Source organism: Cryptomeria japonica, chromosome 3, assembly GCF_030272615.1.
Source record: "Cryptomeria japonica chromosome 3, Sugi_1.0, whole genome shotgun sequence".
Classification (NCBI taxonomy): Eukaryota; Viridiplantae; Streptophyta; class Pinopsida; order Cupressales; family Cupressaceae; genus Cryptomeria; species Cryptomeria japonica.
This window is the reverse complement of record NC_081407.1, coordinates 239362458-239383847: the sequence shown is the minus strand read 5'-3', so window position 1 is coordinate 239383847 and position 21390 is coordinate 239362458. Positions and strand designations below refer to the sequence as shown.

At 40.0% G+C, this 21390-nt stretch overlaps 1 protein-coding gene across 4 annotated transcripts in view; it reads left to right on the top strand.

Moving 5' to 3' along the window:
- The window catches only part of LOC131074378 (uroporphyrinogen decarboxylase), a 138063-nt gene that overhangs the window by 102917 nt on the left and 13756 nt on the right, over nt 1–21390 (top strand). For all 4 annotated transcript variants that reach the window (XM_058010993.2, XM_058010992.2, XM_058010990.2 and 1 more), the window contains one exon: nt 16305–16430. In XM_058010993.2, coding sequence (XP_057866976.1) covers nt 16305–16430 — 126 coding nt within the window. The remainder of the gene's footprint in view (nt 1–16304; nt 16431–21390) is intronic.

Below are 21390 nucleotides of genomic sequence, written 5' to 3'. Positions count from 1 at the left end.
AAGCAGTAATGTAGAAGTCCCAAATCTGTCATATCAAAGGTGCAGCACAAATCCTGTTTGATCCCAGTGATCAAATGTGTTGAACTGCCAGTAATGATTAAGTCATCCACATAGACAACCACAAACAGAATATCATTACTAGTATGCTTGATATACAGGTTTGCATCAGATGGACTCCGCTGAAAGCCATGATCTGTCAGGTACTTATCAATTTTCATGTACCAAGCCCGAGGAGCTTGTTTCAGACCATAGAGTGCTTTGACTAGTCTACAGACCTTCTGTTCTTGACCAACAACCTTGAATCCTGGGGGTTGCGTCATGTAGACTTCTTCCTGTAAGTCACCATTCAAAAAAGCACTCTTGACGTCCATCTGATGGACTTTCCAACTGAACTGGGCTGCCAAGGCAAGAACGAGCCGTATGGTACTCATTTTGGTTGTAGGAGCAAAAGTCTCCTCGTAGTCAATGCCTTCTTTCTGTGAGAACCCACGAGCAACAAGACGAGCCTTATACTTGTCTAGGGTTCCATCAGCTTTGTATTTTACTTTGTACACCCATTTGCAGCTAATGGGCGTCTTCCCTGAAGGAAGATCAGAAAGGGCCCAAGTGTGATTCTTCTGAAGACTCTGGAACTCAGCTTCCATAGCCTGTTCCCACTCAGGTATACCTTTAGCCTCTGAGTATGTCTGAGGCTCAAAAACACTGTGTATGTTAGCCATGAGAGCAAAATTGACTGTATGCTGCTATTTGCTCTTATTACGGGAGGTTCTACCCTCAATGAGCTCAGTATCCCTGAGATCACCAATGGTCTTGGCCCACCATTTAGGCCGGAGAGTAGAAGTGCGAACATCTGGAGGAGCTGGAAGAGGCTCAGGATCAGGAACAGGAGCAGCAGGAGGAGGATTATTCTCCGGAGGGAACTCAGGTAGTGCATCATCGAAAATAGATTCTGCATCATCCCTCCCATCAGCCGAACCTAATGGAATAAGAACACTGTGAGGCTGATCCTCAGAACTCTGCTCAGAAGAAGGGGACTGAAAGAATCCTCTGTCTTCATCAAATACAACATCACGACTGAAGATAAGACGTTCAGTGTCTATATCTATCAGTCTGTAGACCTTATGGTGATCACTGTATCCTGTCATCATGAGTTTCTGACTTTTGGAATCCAACTTGGAGCGCTTAGCATCTGGAATCCAAACATAGGCAACAGAGCCAAAAACCTTCAGGTGGCTGATTTGAGGCTTCCGACCAGACCAAACCTCTTCTGGAGTCTTCCCCTTAACAGCCTGAGTAGGAGAGCGGTTAAGAAGGTAGACAGCAGTAAAGACTGCTTCAGCCCAATACTTATTCGGAACACTCCTGTGTTGTAACATAGAGCGAGCCATCTCAACAACCGTACGATTGCGACGCTCGACAACACTGTTTTGCTGAGGAGTGTAGGGTGTAGTCAACTGGCGTTTGATGCCATGGGTATCACAGAAGTTGGAGAATGCAGAAGAACAAAATTCCCCCCCGTTATCTGTCCTAAGAGTAATGATACTATGTCCAGACTCTTTTTCCACAAAGGACTTAAACTTTTGAAAGATACTAAATACATCTGATTTATGTTTAAGAAAGTACACCCACATCTTTCTACTAAAATCATTTACAATAAGCAAAAAATATTTGCAACCAGTAACAGAAGATGTATTCATAGGACCACAAATATCAGCATGAAGTAATTGAAGTACCTTAGATGCGCGCCAAGACTTTCCATGTGGGAATGAAGTCTGATGCTGTTTGCCAGCTTGACAGGCGCCACTTACTCCAAGATGCTGAGTCTGAATATCAGGTAACCTTGAAACAAGTCCCTCCCGAGACAGCTGAGAGAGATACTGAATGTTGAGATGTCCATATCTCTGATGCCACAAAGTGCTAAGAGGAGAAACACGAGCTGCCAGAGCCACTTCAGGAGAATCACCAATGTCAAGGAGCCTATATAGGCCATGATCCTCTAGACCAACAGCAACAGTAAGATGAGTCTCCCGATCAATGATGGAGCACTTGTGAGCACTGAACACCACATCTAGTTGAGGAGAATTCCTCATAATCTGGCTGACAGAGAGCAGATTAAGTTCCATTCCAGGAACATAATACACATTCAGAAAAAGGAGAGTCCTTCCACCAGACTGTATCTGAATAGTGCCTCTGCCAACAACTGTATACTCCTCACCTCCGCCAAATACAACGGAATCACTGAAAGGTGAGAAGTCTGTAAACCAGTCACGCCGATGAGAAAAGTGACGTGATGCACCAGAGTCGATGTACCAAGCAGAAGACCTGGCATGATCTGAAGACCTCTTAGCCATAAAAGCATAAAAGGCGGACTCCTTCTGCTCGGAATGTTCCGCAACATGCGCCTTCTGGTGTGACCCTCCCTGCTTCTTTTGTTCAGAAGTGAGCCTCTGACGGCAATCTTTCTTCATATGGCCGTACTTGTGACAGTAATTGCACTGCACATTTTTCTTCTTAGCTCCATCCTGTGTCTGAGAAGAGCCTTTCTGCTGAGAAGACTGAGAGGACTGAAATTTGCCTTTATCCTTCTGAAAGGATTGAGCTGTGAAGGCATTTTCCGAGGAGGCTGATGTAGTACCACTACCAAATTGCTGTTTCCAGCGATCCTGCTGTAGGAGTTTGGTGCACAGTTCTGAAAACTTCAGATCAACATTAGTGGAAGTAATATTGAGGGTTTCAATGAAGTGTTCATACGATTTCGGAAGACTTTTTAAAGTGATTACAACCATGTCTTCTTCCTCCATAGTCCGACCAATAGCTTCAAGTTGATCTCGAATGTCCTTAATCCTCGTGAGGTGCTCCTGTAAGGACATACGTTCATCCATCATAATGGAGAACAACTGATTCTTCAGAAAGAATGCTCGGCTCTTGTCGGATGTCTCATGCAATTCCTTCAGATGCTTCCAGATGTCAGAAGCTGTCTTGCCGGAAGGAATCTGCGGTAACTGATCATCAGTTACTGAGAGTTTGAGAAGCATGACTGCCTCCCGATTGCGTTCATCAAACTTATCTTGATCTGCACCAGGTGTACCAGGACTGAGTTCTTTGCCCAAAACAAGCTGGTCAAGACGCCTATATTCAAAAATGGTCAACATACGCTGTTTCCAGATGTTGTAGTTGTGACCATTAAAGCGTTGACTGCCTTCTAACATCAGATTGGTGAGAGAAGCCATTTGCACGTTTCTCAAGAAAATTTCCGGCTGACCCAGAAAAAAACCAAAGACAACCGAGAAATGCGTGCAAAAAACCCAGAAGGATTCTCCTGTCAGAATTTGGATCCGCGGGCACGAAAATCGAGGCACCCAGAAAAAATGAACAACAACCCAGATTAGGGTTTGAAAAACCCACCACGAATCTGCAAGAAAAACTGAACTTCGATAAAAACTGGAGGTAAGAACTTCAATTGAAGATTGCAGAGGTCGGCGCCATTGTTTGCAGAGAGAAAGACATCGTCGTTGCAGAGAATGACGAGTTGCAGGTGGCGCCGCTGGAGGTGACGACGCCGAAGCCTGCAGACGTGCACAGAGCCGAACAGGTCGCAGGTGAACGATGCGAACAGGTCGCAGATCGCGCGGGTTGCAGGTTGCCGAACAGCGCCGGGAACAAGTCTGTTGCAGGTCGCGGGAACAGCTCACGGGAACAGGTCGCGGGTGGATGACGCCGGGAACAGGTCGCGGACCACGAACCGAGGTTGCAGACGACCCTGCAGACGCGCGAACACAGGTCGCGAAAAAACGAGACAACCCTGTAGCTCGCGCGGGAGTTAAAGTGCGGGCACACAAACAAAACAAGTCGAACGCACAGAAAAACCAAGCGATAGCCCCCACACAAAAAAAAACACGCGAATTATAGGCCCTCACACGAAAATGTGTATTACAGGTCCTCACACGAAAATTCGCTCCAGATCACTACTGCTCTGATACCATAAAACAGTGCGAAACACGCAATGGATTTCAAAGAATTGATTGATTAATCAGAATGAGCAAGACGCTCATAAATAATACAAAACTATTTACAAGAATAGCAAGTTTCTAATAAGAAACTGCTGAGAAGATCGAAGACGATCTGTCTAAAATAGAATATACACTGAATGAGCATTAATACTAAAATTAACATATTTTAATATTCTATTACCTTGAAGAGGCAGGAACATGATTCTAATTTTTTGAGTTTAATTAGCAGTCCTTTGTTATCAAATGATCCTTGCATGGAGGATATTCAAGAGTGGATTGATAAGCGTGGGGTAAAAGATAGAAATTCAGAGTGCTCACGGTTTGATTTCGTATCAGCATTTGAAGAAGGGCATGGGGTAACTTATTCTACTCACAGTCATGTTGGTGAGCATTTGATTGAGTGTGATGATGGCCTAACTACAAAACATAAGTTTGGTAGAAGAAATGATATTAAGGGAGCTGAGTTGGAATGGTTTGATTATGAAGGCAAATCAGAACATAGGTTTCCATTTGAAGATGTTAGAGTTCAAGAGTCATATCACTTGGAAGGACAATGGGGTTAAACAAAGACATGAGTGTTGCATCTCTAACTCACATTATTGATACTCATAAGATAATGGCAAATTATTGGGAAGCTCAAAGGAGACATAAAGGCCTTGAAGAAGAACTATCTTTTGCAGCCTCACCTAAGGAGGATGAAGATTATGCAAGAATAGTAGAAATTGAGCAAGTAATGGAAGGTCTTCATAGAGAAGGGGATTCAGTTTGCAAGCATGAAGAAGATACGTGTAATTTTAATTGGAATGCTTATGTTGGACCAGTTTTTGTTATGGAGCAACCTCCCCGTGAAAAAGTTGCAATGAAGATCTTTGGGGAAGAAATTATCTTTGATTCAGCATGGAAGAGATTTTCTTGTGTTTTGACATCTCACTGTGAAGAGGGTGATCTCTTGATTAGACTTGATGCTGTCCTAAACTCAGAAAATTCTGATTTAAAGATTGTTGACAGCAGTACTCCAATCGGGATAGTTGACAACTTTGTGGAGGGTGGTCTCTGGTGTGGTACACACTATGGGACAGCAAATATCAATGGCACACCTATGAACAAGACAGCCAAGAGGTTGGAGGCTCGAATTAAGCCTGAAGCATGTAACTTTCAGTTAGAGATCTCTCTTATATCAGCACCTGTTGATGACCATCCACTCAAGAACCATGATGGCATCACACAAATGCATGAGAAAAAGGCTGATTTACTGATTGGGGACAACGGTTCCTTAACTTTAGAGAATCATGAATTGGTAGCCCGTTTACATGAAGATGTTATTGCTACAGAAATTTCCAATGCTGGTACTCAAGATTTGAGAGTTAAACACGAGGCATTGATTATGGATTTAAGGCACAAGAGGTCCCAGTTAGCACATTCCAGCATGGAAGATGTAAAGAAGACACAAAGTATGTGTGAAGGAGGGTTACAATGAGCAAGGAATGCAAAGTGTCTGGCTGCCCAAACAAGACAGCACTTACAAGATGTCAAGAAATGTTGCGACCATATAGATCAAGCAGGACAACGAAGAGAAATTTATCTTCGTTCACTATTCCTTCTAAATAAAGAAAGCATGGACCATACAAATGATGAGATCCTTGGGATGAGGAAGCAAGAAGAACATGATGTGTGTGAACAAGCAAAGAGGTTTGATCCAGGAAATTTTACTGTGATCTCTAATTTGCATCATGAGATTCATAAGTTCCTCTTTTACAGAATCCATTGAAAGATAAAATCATAAGAGAAGATGCAATAGTGGAGCACGCATTGGGAGGATCAGCCACTAATGTTAGACCTACACATGTAGAGGGAGACATAAGTGAATTGGAGTTGGTTAGGCCTTTGATCACTCGTGGTGAGTTCGAGGAGTTATTTCTTTTGGGGGCACTGTTGACGTGTATTTTGTACACTATCAAACACAGAATAAAATACCCAAGGGTACCTTATCCTCTCTTGAGTAAAGCCTCGGAATGCTGAAGATATCGCAAAAAAGGATCAATCAGGGTGACTTCAAGGTTCTTCAATGTAGGATCTCTATGTGTGGATAAGCACCAGTGGTCGTTGTGAATGCTGTTTCTTCAAGGGGCCTTATGTTTTCGATTTGCAGGAGTAGGATTTTCCTAAAGCTAACAGGTTCTCAAAAAAGATCAAAAGATAGGGTTTGCAAGAGATGAATTCTAATCTAATCCTAAGAATAACTCAATGTAGGCTAGACTTGGTAAGACTCTACCAATTTCAGTATTGCCAAGGAGTTACAACTCTACTGGAATTGATGCGATCTTCTAAGGCAATTAGTGATTTTTCAAATCATCAAGAATTATAGATACTACCATAAAGATACATATCAATAGTTCAATAATGATTGAAGGTTCAAGCAATCTAAATATCTCCACTTGACCACACAAGGCGTCCTTACAATCAGTAAGAAGCTAGTGGTTTGGAACGTGAATCTCACCAGAGATCAAGCCCAACACTTAGTCCTTCAAACTTAAATACTACTTCGACCGAGAATGATTCAAGAAAGTAAACAACCATGAAGATAGCCACAAGAATTGCAATAAAACACCATAACTTCAATATTTTATTCATTTCAAAGCCAAAATAGACAACAATTGTTTGAAATTCTTTCTTCAATACTCAATCTTGCTACAAAATAACTTTCTTCTCTCCAAAAGCTCTAACTATCTCCTTAATATCTAATCTCTAATCTTCTATTTCTAATGACAAAATGAAAATGAATGAGGGTATATATAGCATCCTCAATTACAATGAACGGCCCAGATCAAAAGAAGATCAATGGCTGAGATTTTGACACCTAAACCCTAATTAGGGTTTGTTACAAAAAGTCCCCTTTTAGTTGAACATTATTAAATGCATAGCCAAATATTTAATTGGCACAAAAATTGAGGGAACATAGACCAATGATAATTAAGATGCCACATCATTTTATAACAACCTCTCTTCTAGAACCTTATTCCCCTTCCAATGTTCTTTCTTAGCATATGCAACGAATCTGGACACAATTCCCTCAATCTCAGCAATAGGAATCTCGGGAAGATTCCTCATTCGCTCCTCCAAGTGGATAACCTGATCAAAGGCCTTGAGAAGAGCAGCTTCCCATCCTGGTTCGAGTTCTTTGATCTTCTCAATCAGGAGCATAGTAGTGAACATTAGATCCCGTTGCTCATCTGTGATGACATTCTCATCTTTGCAAAAGATGACCTTGACTCTTTCTTCCAACTCTTGAAGGTCCACATCTGTCTCAACTTCGATCCTCCTGCCAAGAATGGTACACAACACTTCAAACACCCTATCCTGAATTGGATGGATGACACCCTCAACTTGATTGCATTTGGTGCTAATGTCCTCAAAAAGAACCTCTTTCATTTGGAGTAGAGTTGACCACTGAAGTAAATTATGAGCTCCTCCATCCATTATTTTTTCTTGTGTTAGGATCTTCCTTGGTGTTTGCCTGATTACTTGCAGAACAGGAATGATAACATCTCGAGTGTGAGCGAAAGCGGCTACCGTTATCATTAGGTTGTGGACGATCTCATGGACCTGGATAGCTCGGTGGATTGTCTGCATCATTCTTGTTGTAAATTCAACGGCTACTGTGTGGGATTTGTCCATCCACGAGCTCATAAGCTGAACCAAGCTCTTGACTCTTTCTGCCTCGCCAACTGATTCAAGGGGAAATGCTTGCACAGGAGACACTACTGGATCCTGACATCCCAAGGGCTGATTGAGATGACTAAAGTAGCCTCTCCAAGCACCTCTCTCTCTCTCAAGCTTTCTATTCTTTTCCATTTCTTCCTTAAGCTTGTCTTTAAGTGCTTCAAATGAATCGATTGCCTCATCCAGTGCCTGTTCAGTAGTGAGTGGACCAAGCTCAAACGTTTCTACATCATACTCTTCTGCAAGAATTTCACCTTCATAGTTGTCCACTACTGGTGTAGCTATCTGCAACTTCCTGGACCCTGTCTCATCTCTGATCACCTTGGACATCTTGGTGGCCTTCTTCTTCTCCGTTACTTCTTGAGAATTTCCTATAAGGCTCTCTAAGTCAATTACATCATCTTCATCTTCAATCACAATCACCCTTGTCAATCTCTCCCTTAACCAATCCGGAATGGCGGATCTTGTCTCTCTAACTTGTATTTCCTTAGGCAATGGTTCGTCCTCTCGGAGAGGGGATGTCACTTCATCATCATTCTTCTCTTCATGTAGCTCATCGACTTGGGGAGATTGACTTGATGAATGCTGAGGTGCCTGCCCCTTTTCAGGTTTATCATTCTGTACCATCGACTCCATAGATTCATCAACCTCAGGCACCGTCTTCTCTTGTCCTTCAACTTGACTTGTCCTTTTTTCATGTCGAGAAGATGTGCCTGATGAGCGATCTCGATTGGCCTCTTGCTTCTTCTTGGAGGGCTCTCTTTTCTCAGGTCTTTCTTTCCTCTTCGCGCCTCTAGGATGAGAATTGCCTTCACTTGCGCTTGCTCCTCCTTCTTCTAGTCTTTCCTCCAAAGTAAAAGTCATTGGTATGTTCTGTTCTCTTAACTTCTGATGTTGTACATCCACCCATCTGCGAGTACATGACAAAACGGGAGCCATCAAAGCTCTCAAGTCCAAAATCTCAGGCTCGTTCCAATCTATCTTCACTGCTTTGTCTTCTCTGTCATAGGATGACTGGAGATGTCTGCCACTGTCCTGAGCTTGATCGGCCACTCTGTAAACTTTGCATTTCCTGATGAAATCTAAAGGTAATCTAAAATGCATCTTTCTTTTCACTTCTAAATCACTTGAGAGATTCATCCAAAAGTCCTCTGCCTGAAATTTGTGCTTGTACTTCCTACCAGCTGTCTCTTCCATATAACCATGAGGATCGAAATTCTCCCTCGAGGCAAAGAATGTAAATGAATATAAAGCCAATTCCTTCTCTGCATCATCCAAGGCTTGAGTATTAGGACATACCTCAACTGAATTCCCCAATATGATGGGCACGGGAATTCCATTTCCATGCCTGTGTCTGAATGCCTTCGCATAAGTTGTCAACTGTCTGGTCACCTCAAGTAGCACTATCCTGTCTGTCGAATACCTCGGCAACATGTAGGGAGGTGAAGGACACCCATGAACTCTGATATATGTAAACTTTTGAAACTGGATGAACCAAGCACCATACCTCTTCACAAGCTCCTGTGCATCCAGAGATAGTCGATTGTGAATCCCACCTTGCAATATCCTAGTGATGTTCATCGTGAAGGTGTCATTGACTAACTTGTAGTCGCCTCTAGGAGGATGATGCAAATGAACATAGGAATCACAAACTCTCACTTCTCCGGGTCATCTTCCAATCACTCCTCTATGAGGTAACCCTGCATATTCGAAACTCCTGATCAAGGCATATATGACATATGAGCTCATGTGGAACGACTTGGTAGGCTTTAGTCTCCTCAACTGCACATCCAGGCAATGGCTAATAATTCTAGCCCAATGAATCGTTCCTTTCCCTTGAACTATCACTTGGATGAAGTAGAACATCCACTTCTCAAAGAAGAAGGCTTGAGGAGCCCCTGTAACTCGATTGAGCAAAGTTATCAAATCTCTGTACTCCTCCTGGAAGTCGATCCTATGTGGTGTGTTGGGAATCTTGCTCAGGCGAGGACGACTTTTGAGTAACCAATTCTTATTGATGATATTCAAGCAAGTGTCGGGATCATCTTCATACATTGACCTGGCTCCTTCTAGGCTTTTGTAAATCATATCTTTATGCTCTGGAAGATGGAGAGCCTCACTTATAGCCTCCTCTGAAAGGTAAGCCAAAGTGTTCCCTTCCTTGGATACGATCGATCTTGATTGTGAGTCATAATGGCGGGCACACTTGATCATCAGCTCATGACACTGGACTGCTGGAGGGAAACCGGCCGCCTTGATGATGCCACTTTCAATTATTCTCTTTGCGACAGGTGATGGCTTGCCAATGTAAGGGACCTCTCGAAACTTCTTCACACTGAAGTTTCCCAAGTTGGTATCTCCAATATTGCTCCACTTGGACACGATCCTTGTCTCCAATTCTTCATTCCTCTGATCTTCCTTCATGAGAGCTGGACGACTAGTAGATGCTCCTGCCTTTGGAGTCGCCATCTTGACACCTACACAACATTTCATAATTAGTAAAATATCTTGAAGAGTAGCAAGGAAGATAAAAGATATTAATTTAGGAAACCTCATGACAAATCTTGAGTTATCATTTCCTAATTAACTACATCAAACTTAGAATTTTCAAAACAAAGTGCAAAATTCAAATCTTCAACAATGGTGTTAAGGTGATTACGCCATACCTCCACTTGAGTACTAATTCTAAGAAATGATGCAAAAATAGGTGAATTCGCTAGGCAAAATGTAGATCAAAGTTCTCCCTTAAGCAAAATGCGCCTCCTTTAGCCTTCACAAGAATCAACTCCACCTCCTTCTAGCCTCCAACACTTGAGATAAATTTGCTCCAAATAGACCAGATTTCACACCTTCTTCTTGCTCTCCAAATTCGTACTTGAAGTAATGAGTGAATGATTGATTAAACTTGATCAAAACACCCCTATTATATAGGGCGCTCACCACTTTGCTTCCCCATAGGCCGACTTGGCAAAATAGGCCTAAAAAATAAATAAAATTGCAAAAAGGAGAGGCCGACTTGATAAAATAAATAAAAATAAGCCCTCAAGCGATCCATTTTTAATTTTGATTTCACAAAAATTAATTTTAAATGCCTTTATAATAAAAATTCGATTTTTTGAGGCTCAAAATTAATTTATTAAATGCCAATGTGTCTTTTATTAAATGCCAATTCAATTTAATTTTTCCAAATATTTCGAATTTAGCAATTTGGCATCTAATGCAATTTGGAGGATATCAACGCTAAAATATGGTGAAAATAAAAAGTGCTACCAACTTCGCCCTGGACCCTTGGCAAGGGTCAGGAGCGAACTTTCAATTTAGGCTTTGCATTCCTCATTTTCTTGTCCAAGACTTCATCTAGGCATTAAAATGGCATTTTTAATTGGAGTCTTGAGTTTAATTTCACTTGATCTCTAGGAGGGAAGTGCATTAGGACCTTTTTCGCCCTGGACCCTTGGAGAGGGACAGGAGCGCCTTTTCACTTTTGCTCTTAATCCTTCACCTTTTATTTGTCATTTCTCGTTGTGGGGTAAGTAATGATCTCTTTCACTTGTTCCATGCATGCTCAACTTGCTTCCGAAAGGCAAAATAGGTGTTCTAAAGATTTTCGCCTTGGGCCTCTAGTGAAGGACAAGAGCGACTTTAGCAATTTAGGCTAGGATTATCAAATTTTGAAGTCAAATCTTTGTTCACCATGCTTTAGAAGACCTTTTCCATCTTTGCACAACCTTGCCTTAGCGTAATCTTGGAGGGAAGCTATTGGTTTTGCAAAAATCGCCTTGGACCTTCAGTGAGGGTCAGGAGCGATCTTGAGTCGTTTGCACAAATTCTTAATTACCTCAACTTCAAATTACCCTCAAGGTGTAGAACATCATTCTCCACTCCCTTTTGAGTGTTGAAAACAAAAAGTTATCTCGAAATGCAAGGAAAGTGGGCACACTTAGAAATTTCGCCCTGGACCCTTGGTGAGGGACAGGAGTGAATTTGCAAATTGTCATCCAAATTCGTAATCCTAGTATCTCAATTCCACCTCAAGGCATTTTAAACATCATTTCAAACTTGCGCCTTGGCTTAGATTTGTCCAAACTTGGAGAGAAGGGTTGGATATTAGGTTTTTCGCCCTGGTCCCTCAGAGAGGGACAGGAGCGATTTTGCAAATTCAAGCTTATCCATCTTTCGTTAGCCCTCCAAATTATCTTCAACGGGCAAAACACACCTTCTTTCATTCATTTCAATCACAAAACTTGCTTTGTCCTTGCAAGAAAATTGCATTTTTAGAATCTAGCTCCGGACCTTCAGTGAGGGTCAGGAGCGCCCTTTGTCATTTGGGTTGATTTCCTCCTTGTTGATCACTCAAATTATATTCAACGGATAGAACATGCTTTCCTTGATCTCTCCCAATCATAAAATCACTTTGATCCTGCAAGAATAGCGCAAATTTGAAAATTAAGCTCCGGACCTTCAATGAGGGACAGGAGCGCCTTTTGCCATCATGACCAAATCGTTCCACTTTTCATCTCGAAATTTCTTGGCTAAGGAAGATATTATCTTGTTTCATGCTATGAATAAATTCTCATGTCCCAAAAGGTCACAAGATGACACATATAAAGAAAATCGCTATGGACCTTCAGTGAGGGTCAGGAGTGCCTTTGATGATCCCAACAAGATCCTTCATCACTTCAAGCTAAAACTCCTTCAGGCGGGTGGAGAAAATCACTTGTTTTCCATTCATGTTCAACACTTGGTCCTTTTTCACTGCAAGATGAGGGAAATCAAGATTTCGCCCTGGGCCTTTAGCAAGGGATAGGAGCGATTTTTCCCTTCTCCTTCAAAATTGATCATTTTCATGCCTTCAAATCTTCAAAAGCATCAAAACACGTTAGAAAAGTCAGTGACAAATATGCCTTAAATAACATTTTCACCCTGGACCCTCAGCAAGGGACAGGAGCGATTTTATCCTTTCTGGCTAATCCATCCAAAATTTAAATCTTCAATCACTTCACAAGGCAGAGTTAGGTCATTTCCAAGGCCAAGAACCAGTTAGCAAGCCTATCAAAAACAAGAAATTGCACTTAGAATGAATTTCGCCTTGGGCCCTCAGCAAGGGACAGGAGTGATTTCTCTGTTTCAGGCATCATCTTACCTCCAAAATTTGATCAAAATTTACCTAGGCAAGAACACACAATTTCACCTTCAAAATGCTAACACTTAGACAAAATTTGGATTTTCACCCCCAAAAACCCTGATTAGACCTAATCTGAGACCTATCTGACTCTCCTGATAGGCTTACCTTATTTCAACAATCTCAATCCTAGGGAGGATGCTTAATAATTTTCAAAATTTGACTGGACTCAGCTTGAATAACACCCAGAAGAAACCCCTAAGGTTTAGCCCTAGCCCAGACAGACCACTCACTCACTCAAAACCCTAAAAGCAGAGAGAAGAACAGGCAAAACTAAAGCAAAAAAGAGGGGGTCCCCATTCTAATGGGGCGATGTGTGAAATGGTCACAACAGGCACACATGGTAGAGCATATATCTTTTGGACCAGCCTATGTAGTAGTGTACATGGATGGTGGTATTGCTGATTCAACTTTGCTTAAGCATGTGGATTCTCTTGGGAAGGCCATTGATGGAGATGCTCAATTTTCAGAGTATGAGGAATGCACAAACAATGTTCTTCATATTATGTGTCTTTTACTTTGGGGGGATAAGTCTCAGCTGAGCTTTAATGGGAGGAATATTGAAGTACACATACAAAGAATCACTTCAATCCTAATTTGTTGGGTTGTAGTCCACACATTGGCATTAGGCAGCTGTTATGTATTGTTAACCACACAGATGTCAAGTTGTCTTTTGGGGATAACAGCTAATTGGAGTTGGAGAGGATTGTATCATCTTTCTCTTTTTGGAGGTTGGCTTATTGATGAAAATCCATCGTCCCTTGTCATGGGAGGCACTCATTGTTTCACTTGGAGTGAGGTTCTTAGTAAGATAGATGCTGTCTTGGTTTATAACAGCAGCACATGGTGTATTGACATGATGAGTTTACACTTGGGATGATCATTAGCCATACCCTTGGAAACTCATACAGATGTCAATGGTCACTGAGTGTGGATGGCATGATAAGAGGCATCTACCCCTCCACTTTTTGTTGGTGTGAGAATGTGACGATTTGGGAACTAGTGAGCAACTTGTTAGTGGGAATGCTTGAAGATGGCAAAGTTGTAAATTTCACCATGGCTGGGTGCATCGAAGTGGAGCAGCAGAATGGTACATTGTTTTTTATATGTTTAGTTTGGGATCCAGGTGGAGCAGTAGAGAATTGCTTGAGGAATCTTGGGGAATACTGTTACAATACAACTTACCATATGTCGATTGGGATGTTCCCCTTTAAAGCATTGTACGACTATGATGCAACTTCCCTTGTGGATTTGATACTCACTGATAGCAAAGTACCTAGTGCTAAGGATTTGATCCAGCAGAGCAGGGATATTCTAGACGCCCTCAAAGAAAACTTGCAACAAGCTCAAAGTCAGCAAAAGCTGTATGCGGATAGACATCAGATAGAAAGAGCATTTGGAGTGGGTGATATGGTGTTTCTGAGGTTACAACATTTTAGACAATCGTCTATGAAGGGAAGTGGAAAAAAGAAATTAAAACCATGCTTTTATGGTCCTTATTGAGTGATTAAAAAGGTGGGACAGGTTGCTTACGAGTTGGGATTGCCATCCGATAGCAGGATCCACAATACTTTCCATGTTTCATGCTTAAAGAAAGCCCTCAGACAACAGATCAACTGGTCTATGGAGCTCACTCCACCGGACTATAAAGGAAAGTTGATCCTTGAACCTGAATCTGTTTTGGATGTAAGGAAGAAGAGACTACGTAACAAGGCTATCCCAGAATACTTGATCAAGTGGAAGAAATTACCACCTGAGGTTGCGACCTGGGAAGGAATTGAAATCTTCAAACACCCTAACCTGAAATTGCTCGAGGACAAGCAATAAGGGGACGGGAGGACTATGATGAACCTGTGAAAGATGAGGCCACCTGGCTTGGATGGCAATATTGGTTGCCAACTGTGCAAGTTTTTCTCCTTCCAAAAGAATCAGAGGAATTAGATCTGTTTTGTCTTTAGCATCAAACCGCCCCAGGATTTCTCTTTGGCAACTATGTGCCAATTGTCTGCAACTATTTGTAAACCAGAAGCTTCTACCAACTTCAGCCAACTCGTTGCTAACTGTGGTTGGCCTCTTTACAGATTGGCATCCCTTCATTAAAGGCAATCAGATTGTTTACTTGCGTTGTACTACAAGTTAATGTACTGCCCAAAGTGGGTATATATTGAAGACTCTACTTAGTCTTTTGGCTTGCTGAATATTTTGGTCTGCCTTTGTGCACGATTTGGGTATTGGGATGGAACCCCCAAGAGATCACCACTGCTGCTGTGTGTTGCTATTCAAGCTCTATACGGTCTTGAGATGAAACCCTCAAGAGCGTGTGTTGCTGTTTGAATTCTATATTGAGTTCTATGTAATCTGAAAGCTCAAACTGCTGTTGTAAAGAAATTCTATATCAGTTCAATAGCAAATATATTCCTGATTTTGCATTTCCTAAGTTGAAACGTGTTTATTGATACTCTAAATCTGTGTAAGCACTAAAAAATCTGAAAGTTCTATAAGCAATTTTGAGCTCCTTATAGTGTGTTTCTTTTTCTAAACCAGTCTGAATCTATATTGTGCAACCAGTTTTTTTCTTTGAATTTAGCAGTTTAAGTACAAAGATTTAGATCATATAGACCTTAAGGTCCTTACAACTAAGGGTTTTAGACAGTCAGTCAAGAGTTGAACAGCCCTTTCTAGACCATCTTTATCTTGTTTGTCCTTTGCTGTTCTCTCAACTAATTTGGAGGCTGTCACCTGGAAGTTGTATCCTATCAAATACAATTATCGTCACATATTAAAGCATACGTAATTATCCATGTATCCTTCCTGACGAAAGAAAATATTGCTGGTGCCAATATTCTTCCAAGCCATGCAAATTTTCAACTACATGACTTCTTAACCAGCTTTCGAAAAAGAACAAGAAAATAAGAAGCAAACAATTTGAAGAAGCTGTCTGGAAATTTATGACCATCACAAGAGAATCGGGACTAATTGATGGCAATTAGTCTTCCCAAAGAGTGGAGGGATGTTATGGCAAGACAACCAATATTCAAAGGTGTAGCTGCATGCATATTAAATTTCATTGAAGAGAGTCTAAATTCATTTATGTGAAAGATTATTATGTTAAATACGATACTGAATAAGTGTATTCCCATCCATACATAATTTTGATTTTTTATATTATGGTATATTTTAACAATTTTTGTGTATTTGTCCATATCAATGCAAGATGAACTCTTTTGTATCAGCGGGATGTGCAAGCCATTTTTTTAAAGAAATTTTTTTTCTCTTTCTGCTATTAAATAAAACTACAGTAACCTCATCATTCTTTTGGCTCTTGTTACTTATAGCATCAAAACAATTTGAGCTATATGAATTTTAAAGATTGCTTTTCATGGTATCTTCAGGTAAAAAATGAAGCCGCAGTTCTAGGATTTGTAGGAGCTCCATTTACACTGGCTTCTTATGTCATAGAAGGTGGCTCTTCTAAGCATTTTGCAAAAATAAAGCAAATGGCATTTCAATCACCCAAGGTATATTTCTTTTTTCATTCTATTTTTGGATGCTATCAGCTAAATTGAAACGGGATCTACCAACATGCATATGTTCACTTATTTGCAGACTGTTTACTATGGAATCTTTGAGTTCTGAGCTATTCATATATCTGAAGAGGAATTACTGATTATTTCTCTTGTTTATCATTCATGGGGCGTGGGTGGATAATCTTTGTGTTGTTTACCTTGTTCCTTTTATTCCTATTTCCAATCGTATGTATGTCATGGTGATGCACAGGTGTTAGTTTTCCTTTCCTGCTTTCTGGTTAAAAGCATACTAACAAAGTAAGATTACATTAAACGAGGGAGCTGTACCTCCAAATTTTAGAGGAAAATCACTAATTTAATATTGATTTCTCCAATTGTTAGTTGCAGTTTGTCTTTACACTTGGGCTAGATCGAGTCAAATTATTGATTATTCTGAAAAGACAAATCTGTTCACTAACATATACAATTCATGATTTCTTCACTAACTTATAGATGGCTGTAATTTTTTATATAGTTTTTGCGCGTGTTGAAAATTAATTTAAATAAGGTAATATCTTTAGTTTTCTTCTTTCTGATTGAGCATCGGAGGAAAAGGTCTTAGTTGAGAATCAAATTCATCATTTGCATCTATCTAACTAGTTTTATATGTTGATATCGATTATACCATGTGAATATTCCTTGAGGCACACACAGAGAACGTTCCAATGATACACAAGTAGATTGGAACATATAAACCGTTGATGTATGATTGTCAGTACAATCAGTCTTCTCACATCTCTTGCTTTTCTTCACTTTGCAGCTCAAACTCCAAGGGAAAGCAGCAAGTGATTTCTCTTACAATGTAGTTGAATTTATTTGCTCAATAACTATAACAGCTTGACCTAATTAATTTTTACTTAGTTGTTATCTGCTTAAGATTTTTAGGCATTTAATATTCTTTATTATTTCTGAGTTGGTTCAACATCAGCATTGACAATTGTATTACTGCAGTGGATCTTTTTTGTCTGTTTGATCATTGCTTATATTAGCTTGTATATTCTCACATGATAGTCAGTTAATTTTCATTTGGTATACAATACTTTTTGTTCTGCTTAGACGATATTCTGAATTGTCCTAGTGATATTCTTTCTATATTTGATAAACTCTATATGATCTCAGTTCGATTGAAGTCATATAGAGCATTCTGGAGCATCCTTGCTTAGAATATGGTCCTTGCCTGATAGTTCAAAATGTTGCCATCAACATTACTAATTTTTTTTAAGGTTGTTTGATAGTCATTGCTTACTTACTGGATAGCTTTTGAAATGTCCCCCTTAGTTTTGTTTCAAAATTTTAACACAATAATTTCACCCATTAGTGTTAGCAAGATGAAATACTGAGAGCAATACATGTTGGCGGTTAGACCAGCCACTTCCACTTTTCAGCGGGATAATGAAATACTGAAAATTAAATAGCTAGTTGGTGGTATAACCAGCCACTTTCACTATTAGTGGGGAAAATTACAAACCCAAGAAGACTGAAATGAAGTAAATGACAATCACTCGACCACTTTTCAGCGGGAGGACTAGGAATAACAAAGCTATCACTCAACCACTTATTCAGCGGGAGGACTAGGAATAACAAGCTATCACTCAACCACTTATTCAGCAGGAGGATTGGAGTACAAAATGAAATAGAGATAGGCGCCGAGGCCAGCCTTTTCCACTTATGCAGTGGGCAATACAAGAAAGTATAGTGCAGAATGAAATGAACTGATTTAGTACTATTGAACATAGCCTTACAATAAGAAACTCTGCAAGATACTATCAGTACAATAAAACTCTAATCTCTAATAGGTATAAAAAGGTACTCTAAGAAGCTATAAAACAAGAAACTGAAAAACACAAGCCAAAATGAACATTTACCAAGTCTGATACAGCATAACTGCATCACCAAAAATCAGACCAGTAGCACTATCAAGTCCATATCCCCATCAAAACACCTCCGAATGAGCTCCAGTAAATTGCAGATGAAGCACAAGATCTAGGTGGCCAAGGAAGGACAAGGAAACACACCACCAAAGGGGTCTCAGCAAGGGCATACACTTGAAACAAAAAATCGAACTAGGGAAAACAGCATCAAGTTTGATTTGAAATATGAAATCAACGACTCCACCAAAGTCTGAGCAAAAGGGCGCTAAGAGCATATGAAACTTTTGAATCTGTACCCACAAAATTCTAATGAAAGCTCCAACCGGAATGAGCAAAAAAGCGGATCAGCTATGGGGTTTCTTCACCACACACCAAAGTTTTTGAAATCCGCTGGTAATCTTTGAAAGAGATCACTCTGTCAGCTAGGAGTTATCTTTCAAACTCGAAATTGAAGATAAGCTAGGAGGGCATGCAACCCCGAAGCCAAGACTTTGAAAGCAATTCAAAGCACTTTGTTATCAAATTTTAGCATCCCAAAACAAGAGCCCAACACTCTTATTTATAACCTTGGTGCCTCCAAATTCAAATTCACATTCCCCCCAAATGGACGCCAAACCCAAATGCAAGATCATTTTACATTAATTTGAAATTTGCATTTCATTTCCCTTTTCTTCCCAAATCGACCTTCAAGAGTTAGCAAAAATACTTTATTAAACCTTGCCAAAAATAGCAGTGCCAAAAATAACACTTACTAAAAATAGCATACTGCTAAAAATGTAAGTGTGTCCAATGTATTTTACCACATTCTAGGTAGCCGTCGCAACTTACTAAAAATAGTAAGTCTGGAAAAGTCTTCAGATTCATTTGCATGTCACACCATCGCGAAGCTCTCTGAAAACCAAAAAAAACCCCCAAAAATGAGCTATCCTCGCCTTCACTTAATAAAAATAGTAAGTTTACCAAACTCCACTGATTGCTACGCATGTACCATCATTGCAAAGCTTTCTGAAAACCCAAAAAGAATCCAGAATCAAAACTGTAAAACACCAACATGCAAGTTGCCAAAAATGCCAAAACATCCTCCTAGAAAATAGGAAACCTTGACTTTGCCTCTGATTGACCAATGGGTCTCGGAATTGGCCAACAATCCCCAAAACAAACTAGAGCGAAAGAGGGGATATTACAACTTTATAGAATATATGTAAATTTCAGAAGCTCAATCATAGTTTAAAAATTCGTGGACTCGCGAGTCCAGTGGCACCATGAGTCGACTCGCCATGGACTCGCGAGGCGAGTCCTAGCGAGTCTTTCGCTTGGACTCGCGAGTCTTTTGACTAGACTCGTGCAACCCAGAAAACATGCCAAAAAATTATCTAAATATTTTTTTTTCAAGTGAGTCTCATTCTCTTCATTAGAATATAAATGAAATATAACATTTAAGTATAAGTGGCATTTCAATATGTCTTTTTCCTTTCTTATACTTTTAAGTTATATTTCATGTATATATTGGCAGGATGTTTGAGAGTGGTTTCAGATCTCTAGGAATTATAATGCAAATTCTAGGTTTTAGATCTTTTAAATTTTCAAACAGTCAAATTTTAGTAATCAGTAGGTTCCTATTAGCATTCTCTCGCCCTCTCTATCTCACTCACTTTATCTGCCCCGAATTTTAGACCTATCTATCTCCCTATCACTCTTCCTTTGTCCCCTCTCTCTACCACTCTCTATCTCAGTCTCTCCTCTCTCCTCCAAGATCTAGACCTATCATTATATGTAATTTTGTAAACATTTATAAACTTATGCTGTCATTATACATTTTAAAGTTTGAAACTATGAGTATGAATGATGAAATTTCAAATATTGAGTGTTTCTAGATCATATGACGTGTAATGTTTCAAATATGGCTCTTATGTTCTCTAAATGCATTAATTTCTTTATGTTTTTTTGTAAAACTACGGTTTTTTTTTTGCTGAGTCCTTGACGAGTCTTTCGTGAGTCTTTCATGAGTCTGAGTCCGAGTCCAATTTTTTGGTTTACCGAGTCTGAGGCGAGTCCAAGTTTTAAAACTTTGAGCTCAATAGCAACTTAATATGCCTTGTGAGCAACTTGTAAAATCATGCAAATCTTTTGAGGTAACCATGGTAAGGTCCTTGTATGATCCTTAATGGATAGAAACTTTGTTTCCAAAAACTGTTAGCCACAAATGAAAAATTTATCCACTCCAATATATGCATTGCGATAGGATGCTTTGTATTTGGCTAGGACTTCATGCGCAGTTGCACTTGTAGATGAAATAGGGGATCATAATATTCTCTTCCATTTTATTCTAGAAAATCTTTCTGATGAATCTTTTGAAAAATTGTAAGCTTCCAAGTGAATCTTTTTCAATAAGATTATACTATCCATCAACTTAACAGTAGCATAGATTTAATTCCAATAAACTATGTAATATTCCCACTATTTTTTTTGGTTTTTTCAAAGCAATATCACAATCACACCAATCACCCATTAGGGTTAGAATAATGAAATCCAAACAATTGGAAGGAACCCTACACTTTTTGATCACCGAGAGCCTAGACTGGGAGGGTGAGAGCATACGGTAGCAGGGGATCGTTAGAGATAAACTGCTGAACTACTGAAATACAATATCGGACGGCAAGCCAGCCCCTTTCGCTTATCCAATGGAAAAGCAAGGAACTTGGCGGTAAACCAGCCAAGAGAACAATACTTCAAACACAAATCACTCTACCACAATATTTCAGCTCAACTCAACTCGATCGCTTATGCAGCGGGAGGATCATTACAACCAATATCACTCAACCGCTTATGCAGCGGGAGGACTGAGTTACAAAATATCAGATATAGGCGGCAAGCCAGCCTCTTCCACTTTTCAGCGGGATATGAAGAATACAATCCAGAAACGGTTAGTAGTACTACTACTTAACCTTACAATAGAGAGGAAAGATAGAGTAGAAGTATAATGCTCAACACATGAGATAATTATCATCAAACTAACTCAACACCAAAAACAATAGGCTGGA